Source organism: Sinocyclocheilus anshuiensis, unplaced genomic scaffold (assembly GCF_001515605.1).
Source record: "Sinocyclocheilus anshuiensis isolate Anshui unplaced genomic scaffold, SAMN03320099.WGS_v1.1 scaffold36, whole genome shotgun sequence".
NCBI lineage: Eukaryota > Metazoa > Chordata > Actinopteri > Cypriniformes > Cyprinidae > Sinocyclocheilus > Sinocyclocheilus anshuiensis.
Genome location: NW_015554072.1, coordinates 305,972 through 314,728, shown reverse-complemented (window position 1 = coordinate 314,728; position 8,757 = coordinate 305,972). Strand labels below are relative to the sequence as shown.

At 35.9% G+C, this 8,757-nt stretch overlaps 1 protein-coding gene across 1 annotated transcript in view; it reads right to left on the bottom strand.

Annotated features, from left to right (window-relative positions):
- Window positions 1-8,757, bottom strand: part of LOC107668756 (DNA polymerase epsilon catalytic subunit A-like) — a 40,901-nt gene that overhangs the window by 1,294 nt on the left and 30,850 nt on the right. The window contains exons 38-49 of the mRNA XM_016460739.1: window positions 8,553-8,633; window positions 8,062-8,201; window positions 6,172-6,376; window positions 5,893-6,066; window positions 4,530-4,655; window positions 4,230-4,362; window positions 3,894-4,098; window positions 3,637-3,768; window positions 3,276-3,469; window positions 2,524-2,724; window positions 2,172-2,297; window positions 1,931-2,020 (exon numbers count right to left, since the gene is read on the bottom strand). Of these exons, the coding sequence (XP_016316225.1) occupies window positions 1,931-2,020; window positions 2,172-2,297; window positions 2,524-2,724; window positions 3,276-3,469; window positions 3,637-3,768; window positions 3,894-4,098; window positions 4,230-4,362; window positions 4,530-4,655; window positions 5,893-6,066; window positions 6,172-6,376; window positions 8,062-8,201; window positions 8,553-8,633 (1,807 nt within the window). The remainder of the gene's footprint in view (window positions 1-1,930; window positions 2,021-2,171; window positions 2,298-2,523; window positions 2,725-3,275; window positions 3,470-3,636; window positions 3,769-3,893; window positions 4,099-4,229; window positions 4,363-4,529; window positions 4,656-5,892; window positions 6,067-6,171; window positions 6,377-8,061; window positions 8,202-8,552; window positions 8,634-8,757) is intronic.

Below are 8,757 nucleotides of genomic sequence, written 5' to 3'. Positions count from 1 at the left end.
GAAACGGTCGTCCATAAAATGCATTGCTGTTCTGTTGTAAGTAATCTTAAAGATTCCTAAATGCATCTACTTTCGGAAGGCCAAATAAAGTGCTTTTGCTTTCGCCTAGAAACACACAGCGTCTCCCTGACATGGCTGCTTCAACACTAACTGCGGTTACTGAAACCACGCCTTCTTTCTTTGCGTGCACATTTGGGCTGCATTATGCTAATATTTCCACATAGTGAGGTAGATATGTGTTAGAACGAGCCGTTTTAGGGGGGCGTGGCAGAGTCTTAACTTTGATAAAGAATATCTCTTTGGTTTTGAGACTTTAGTCTTTGCAACTTCAGGGATCTTATCTATGCACAATCAGCTTGTAACACTCCAAAGAGAAAGGAAAACTTGAAATCGCATCATATGACCCCTTTAAACCAATGCTTCTGGCCAAAATACTAGTCCATAATCTATAATAATGCTTCCTCCAGTGAAAAAGTCCATCCCTTGTTGTCCTCTCACAACCTCTCGATCAAAATCTACCAACATATTTGTTTTCACTTGTAAATGGTGCTTGATCTGTGCATATTTCTCTCCTGAAGCAACGATTCAAAGTTAAAAACGTCTTGGATTTGTTTCTCACAAACAGTTTTTTGCTTCATGGGATACTAATTAATGGACTGGAGTGGTGTGGATTACTTGTGGATTATTGTGATGTTTTTATCAGCTGTTTGGACTCTCATTCTGACGGCACCCATTCACTGCAGAGGATCCACTGGTGAGCAAGTGATGTAATGCTAAATTTCTGCAAATTTTTCAGCACATTTTCATTTTTGGGTGAACTATTCCTTTAATGCATCATTTCTGAATAAAAGTATTCATTTCTTTCCAAATAAGTCTAACTAACCACAAACTTTTGTATTAGCATTTTAATGTACCATAAGTACCTTTGTGGTGAAGCTGAGGTTGAAATCTCCAGCACAGCTACAGTACAGCAGCATGTTTGCTTCCTTCACTCCTTTGCATTTGGCACATTCCTATGATGGGATAAAGTGCCATTTACATAAGTGAACTTCAATGGATGTGCATATCCATTACACTAGGACATTTACCACTCAAACATTTTCCTTTTCCAAATCCTCTGAAAGCATCAGAAACATGGTAAATAATGCTGTTTGTGTCTCTCATCAGGTCTTGTAGTGTGTAACTCATGAGCTTCTTCTGGGGGCTGCATTATGCTAATATTTCCACATAGTGAGGTAGATATGTGTTAGAACGAGCCGTTTTAGGGGGGCGTGGCAGAGTCTTAACTTTGATAAAGAATATCTCTTTGGTTTTGAGACTTTAGTCTTTGCAACTTCAGGGATCTTATCTATGCACAATCAGCTTGTAACACTCCAAAGAGAAAGGAAAACTTGAAATCGCATCATATGACCCCTTTAAACCAATGCTTCTGGCCAAAATACTAGTCCATAATCTATAATAATGCTTCCTCCAGTGAAAAAGTCCATCCCTTGTTGTCCTCTCACAACCTCTCGATCAAAATCTACCAACATATTTGTTTTCACTTGTAAATGGTGCTTGATCTGTGCATATTTCTCTCCTGAAGCAACGATTCAAAGTTAAAAACGTCTTGGATTTGTTTCTCACAAACAGTTTTTTGCTTCATGGGATACTAATTAATGGACTGGAGTGGTGTGGATTACTTGTGGATTATTGTGATGTTTTTATCAGCTGTTTGGACTCTCATTCTGACGGCACCCATTCACTGCAGAGGATCCACTGGTGAGCAAGTGATGTAATGCTAAATTTCTGCAAATTTTTCAGCACATTTTCATTTTTGGGTGAACTATTCCTTTAATGCATCATTTCTGAATAAAAGTATTCATTTCTTTCCAAATAAGTCTAACTAACCACAAACTTTTGTATTAGCATTTTAATGTACCATAAGTACCTTTGTGGTGAAGCTGAGGTTGAAATCTCCAGCACAGCTACAGTACAGCAGCATGTTTGCTTCCTTCACTCCTTTGCATTTGGCACATTCCTATGATGGGATAAAGTGCCATTTACATAAGTGAACTTCAATGGATGTGCATATCCATTACACTAGGACATTTACCACTCAAACATTTTCCTTTTCCAAATCCTCTGAAAGCATCAGAAACATGGTAAATAATGCTGTTTGTGTCCCTCACCAGGTCTTGTAGTGTGTAACTCATGAGCTTCTTCTGGAGCGCCTCCACCAGGGCCATTTCTATGGACTCTGTGTCGTATTGGGCCTGACAGTTAGAGCAGAACCACTGAGGAAGAACTGAACCATCCTACATAGGTAAAAAAGAAAGAAGAGCGAGGTGAGAATATTAGTCTTTTTTGGCTAGCTTGATCACGACAAATGTCTAAACATGGGAAAACACCAAGAAGTATTAGCTTAATGACTTCCAAAAAAACCTCTGGAATCCATTAAGCAAATGTAAATATGAATGAGAAGCAAATCATTAACCACAAGTTCGAATAAGAGATAAACTGTAACCAGAGTCCTGTTGTTACCTGGGAAACTGCAGGGTCTTTGCAGAGGTCAAGATCACGACAGAAGTTACAGTGGTGGCAGATGACCTCTGGTAGGACGTAGGACTTGCAGGGGTCACGGAACTGGGCATCCTCTGAGAATTCTCCAACATCCACCAATCGCAAAAGATCTCGCTTCAGTTTGTTCACCTGATTGACAATGTTGGCGTCCAGAGAGAGCACCTGAAGGGACATTACAAACAGAAACAACATCAGACAGGTGTGAGGACTTTGTAAAAATGTACTTTTTCCTGTTTAAAAGTTTGTGGGCAGCAAGATTTTATTTATTTTTTTTTTGAAAGTCTCTTATGCTCACCAATTTATCTGATCAAAAATACAGCAAAAACCGAAATATTGTGATTTCTTTTTTGCAATTTCGTATAACTGTTTTCTATTTGAATGTAATTCAATTGATTCCTATGATGCAAAGTTGAATTTTCAGCAGTCATTACTCCAGTCTTCAGTGTCACATGATCCTGATTCAATGCTTAAGGAACATTTCTTATTATTATCAATGCTGAAAACACTTGCTGCTTAATATTTTTGTGGAAACCGTGACACATGATTTTTTTCAGGATTCTTTGATGAATAGAACGTTCAAACAAACCGCATTTATTTGAAATAGAATCTTTTAAAAAATTTTTACTCTCACTGTCATTATTGTTACAACTTTAGGAGTTTAAAACACATTACTGCAGTATAAAACCACAGGAGCTGGAGGTATATGTTGATACCTGACAGACGTATTTAATAAACTCCAGAGCAGGGTTGTTGAGGAGCAAGTGAGAACCAGGAAGAACAGGAAACATCTCAGATGGGAGCGTAACACTACGAGTGCTCGACACTTTCTTCTGAATCTTCTGAGTGATGGTGAAGAAGTTCTGTGTGAGTTCACTTGACACATACTCCTGAGAGAATGTAATCAAACCTACAACAGCACAAAGACAAGAAAAATAAAAACATTTTTAGTTTTATATGTACTTTTTTTTTTCTTGCAAAACATTTTTAATATTTTAATGCAGTCATAAACAAATAACTCATTACAAAAGCACTCAATATCTGCAATAGACTATGCTGAATCATTTTATGCCTTACCAGGAAGTGCACTGACATCCCCAGTTGGCTGCTGGGACGCTTGGGTCGCTCCTCGTCTCTTAATAGGAGTAGCACCAGGGGCGTTTCGCCGAAGCTCTTGTCTCATGCTGTGATAGACAGCTGCAATGTAGGCTGAAAACAACCAAACAATTATAATGAAATTATGAGAAATTATAATAAAATAGAGCAGCACACACACACAAAAAAAAATCTAATTGTGCATTTTCAGGTCAAACAAATAAAACCCGTAATGTTACCTGAAATGATCATGAGAAAGTATTTCTGACAGGATGCTGTTTGAGGAAGGTATTGCATGATGTTCCAGTTACTTTCAATCAAGTCTTCTACATCATCTTCCCCATCCTGTTCTTCATCCTCCCCTTGGTTTTCTTCATCTTCATCCTCATCCTCACTTCCATCCTCCTCTTCTCCATTCTTCTTTTTCTTCTTTTCATTGTCATGCTAGAGTGGGTGGGGGAAAAAAAGAAGTGTTGAAACTCAACTTGAATAGTACAAATGCCAACCATTTTGAGTTATTTTACACAGAAAAACTTGTAAAGAACAACAAGTGGTGTCTAGGCCCTGTGCTTTACCTCTCCATACAGAAGGCTCGATGGCAGCTTTCCCTTCACTCCTCCACAGTTAGCTGGATCCATCCACAGCAGAAACTCCCAACAGCGTGAGAATGTGATGGACAGAGAGTGGAAGATCTCCTTTGAATGGATACTAAAGCCGAGACACAAGACAGGAAGACAAACAGTAAACAGAAAATGTATCCAAATAATCTAATACCAAAGCCTGGACTTCAGACTTTCACATTGCATGAGAAACTAAGTTAAAAGTCTATACGAGAATGAAAAAAAAAAAAAAAAATGTAAAAAGGTTTAAATCACCTGTTAGTGATGTACTCCACGTATGCAATGGCGTCATCAATGCGCCGTTTCTTGGTGCAGAGGATGAGTCGGTTGAAGTTTCCATAGATCACAGATGATCCCAGGCGCTTAAACTCTGCCACAAGTCTGACGTGTTTATAATAAGAAGTGTGAACAATACAAGTAGTCATTCTGTGGCTCAAACAGTAGTGCATTAACTGATAGTGCATTAACTATACTTTGAAAGTTGCTTTGGGGAAAAGCATCTGCCATGCTAAATACATAGATGTAAAATGTACATAATACAATATTTATAGGAATAGTTCAGCCAAAAATGAAAATTTGCTAAATTTACTCGCCCTCAGGCCATAAAAAAAAGATGATAAGTTTGTTTCTTCATCAAAACAGATTTGGAAAAATGTTGCATTTTACAACACTTGCTCACCAATGGATCCTCTGCAGTGAATGGGTGCCGTCAGAATGAGAGTCCAAACAGCTGATAAAACATCACAATAATTCAGTCCAACTCCATAATTAAGACTAAAATACAAGTCCTCTATCCATAATATTGCTTCCAACAGTGAAAATGTCCATTTTGTCCAAGTTGTCCTCATCAAAATCCACCAACATATTTCAGAACTGTTTTGGAAATGGTGCATTTCTCTCTCTCAGCTTTTTGCTTCACAAGACATTAATTGATGGACTGGAGCGGTGTGGATTACTTGTGGTTTATTGTGATGTTTTTATCAGCTGTTTGAACTCTCATTCTGACAGCACCCATTCACTGAAGAGGATCATCTTGGCCTGAGTCAATTTTTAGCAAATTTTAATTTTTCGGTCAACTATTCCTTTACAGTAGCATTTTTGCTTATGTGTCATTTCTAAACAACCGATATAAGGTTTTGAACTTCATACTGACACTTTTCAGCATTGATATACAGCAGGGTTCCTCAAATCTTGCCCTGGAGGGCCAATGCACTGCAGAGTTTAGCTCCAATCCTGACCAAACTCACCTACTTGTGATTTTCTAATGATCCTGAAGACATTGATTAACATGCTCAGGTGTGTTTGATTAGGGTTGGAGCGAAACTCTGCAGGAAAGTGGATCTCGTGGGCCAGATTTGAGGATCCCTGATATACAGCAACTGGAGACTTAATCTCATGCAAGTGTAAATTTTAAACTTTTTTTGCTCAATTGTATTACTCATTTCTTTAAAAAAAAAAATACCCTTAGTAATGCACCTTTAAATAAAATGCAGTTACAATGAAAACTAAAAAGCTACTTTAAGACAAAATTCTGAAACTGTAGATAAAGTAACAGAGCAACTTTCTTTAACCCCAAACAACAAAGTTGAAATATGAAACTTCTGTGAGCTGTACTCACTGCAGGAAGATCTTCTTCATCATGTTGAGGAGGGTGCGGTGCAAGGCCGGGTCGTACAGCAGAGAACTGGGTGATCGCAACCACCGGTAAAAATGCATCACCTGGTTATCAGCGTAGATGTTATGATACTGTGTAATCTCTCGAACCCAACCAACAACCATACTCTTCAGAATCCTGCATGAGGACAGAAAATAGTGAGAACTCGTTTGTACAGTTTTTTAAAATTGATTATTAAATTGATTTGATTACGTTTGGGCTTACTCATTTCTACAATCATACCTGAATGTGTTGGAGCAGAGTGCCGTCTCATCATAGCTGGCCACTGCATTTGCCCCCTGATTCCCTGACATCATTTCCTCCAGAGATGCATGCTGAATGACATCAAAGCTGATGCCCATGCTGGCCCCGCCTTCCATATCGTTAACATGCTGGGACTGTAGAATGGTGTTCACTGCCAAACTCTGAATATCCAACTCCACACAAACTGGAAAAAAGCCCAAGTACTTTACAGACATACTTTTTTAAAAGCCATTAAAAATTTTTTTTTTTTTTACCGATATTCAACTTACAACCATATTTGTCTGAGGCCATTTGGTGGTTTGCAAATACCAACAATACTCATGGATAAACTAACTTATTTAAAAGTATCTAGAGCTGCCAATAATGACTATTTTTATTTAGATTAATCTATTGACTAATTTATCGATTAATCTTAACGATCAATTTCCCACAAAAAATCAACAATTTCACTTAAGAATATTTTATTAAACTATATTTTATTAAACCAAATGAAATCCAAATTTCTATGAAATCCTTTTTTTAAAGCAAAAGTATAGTGCAACATAGCGTGCAAGAAGCAAGTGTCCATCTCATAGTCCAAATCACTGAACTCAAAGTTCAGTATTATAGTGTAAGAATGACAACATATCCACGTGTTATAGTCTACTAATAATAAAATTATAATCAAAAAACACTTTTTAAAGGAGTATTTACCAGAAATGTTATTTACCAGAATTTATTTAGGAGAAAACTGTAAATGTGCAGTATTTCTGAAAAAAAAATTGTTTTTTTGTTTTTTTAAATAAAATCAATTAATTGGAGATGCTTCCTATAATTATAATAATTTTTTTTTGTGGTAATAAGAAATGCTATAGCCACTGTAATTAAAAGAATATGTGGACATCAAAACGTGTAAACTCAGAGTGAGGGTTTGAGCTTTTATTGTGAAACCGCGAGATAATTATGTATTCTCCTGTGTTCGCGTGGATTTATAAATGATTTACCTTACAAATCTGACGAAATGGTATAATGTGTTTTATGGATTCTCGTCTGTGAAATGCGCCACTTCCGGTATTTTGCCGGTTAGTCGACGCGAGCAAAACGAAGTCGAGGATTTTTAAAAATCGAATAGTCGAATAAAATCGCCGAATCGCGACAACCCTAAAAGTATCATTTGGAGAATTACTCATGTTTTCAAAGAAGCGCTTAAATCTCAAGTGACAAATGTAGCTTATCTAAAAAAATAAATAAATAAAATAAATAAATAATAAATTTGTGACCGCTTATATCACAAAAATTTACATAAATATAATGGTATCAGTGATTATTATTAACTTGTTATTGTTGTTAACTTAACCCATATTTTTTTGTTGCTTTATAAAGAATAAATGTTAACTGAAATTATTACTAAAAAGAAATTAAACCTATTTTATTTCAGCTAGCTGCAAGGAAACATTTCTCATTTTCATATATTTTAAATTATGTACTAAAATGACAAACAAAAACTATTAAAAAAGACAAAAAAAATATTAAACAAAATGATTAAAACTTTAACTAAAATTAAAATGAAAACAGGAAAAAAAAAAAACATTCAAACCATTAAAAAAAAAACTATAATGGTATCTCAATTAAACTAAAATAACACTGGTGGTGATTTTTATTAATACAATATTTATAATGCATATTATGTTTATTATTGTTGTAGCCTTATGCTAATGTAGTTATTATTTCACAAATCAGAGATAAAACTATAACAACCAGTGGATATATAGGCTACACTGTAATCATCTGCTACAAATACAATAATCTTGCAGTGTCTTTAATATCTGTTGTTCTCTTAGTCTATGTGTCAGATCCTGCGTCTCAGTGCATTGGACTGAATTTGCTTACCTGTGGAGTAGCAGCCATGACTATTGATGTCCATGGAGCCTCTCTCATCACTCTCCATCACCAGTCTGCTGTCATCAGCCTCTTTCCCCCCGAGGTCCGGCCGTGCCGTAGGTGACAGCCACAATAAGTGGTTGTGCTTTATATATATATATATATATATATATATATATATATATATTTATTTATTTATTTATTTTTTGCTGTTCTTCTGAACTTTCTATTCATCCAAGGATACTGAAAAAAAAAATGTATCATGGTTTTCACAAAAACATTTGATACATCCACTTTGACCCAGACAGAAAATTAATAACATTTACATTACAAAAATAAATTAAAATAGAAAATAAATTGTTTTAGAAAGAATTGTTTTAAGTTGTAATTATATTTCAGAATTTGACAGTTTTTACTGATTTTTGATCAAATAATGCAGCCTTGGTCAGCATAAGAGGCTTCTTTCAAAAGCATTAAAAAAACCTTAATAACCCCAAATTTTTGAATGATAATGCATTAATAGATCTGATCCAAATATAGAAATGTCCTGAGGCAGATTTCCCACAGGCAGGTGATAATACCTGCAGAGGAAAGGACATTACATTACAGGAGTCTGAAGTCAGCTTCTCCTAGCATGCTCTCTGATTTTGACTTTCTAAGGGTTTAAAGGGGTAAATGCATGAAAAAAAATCAAATGTTCTTTGA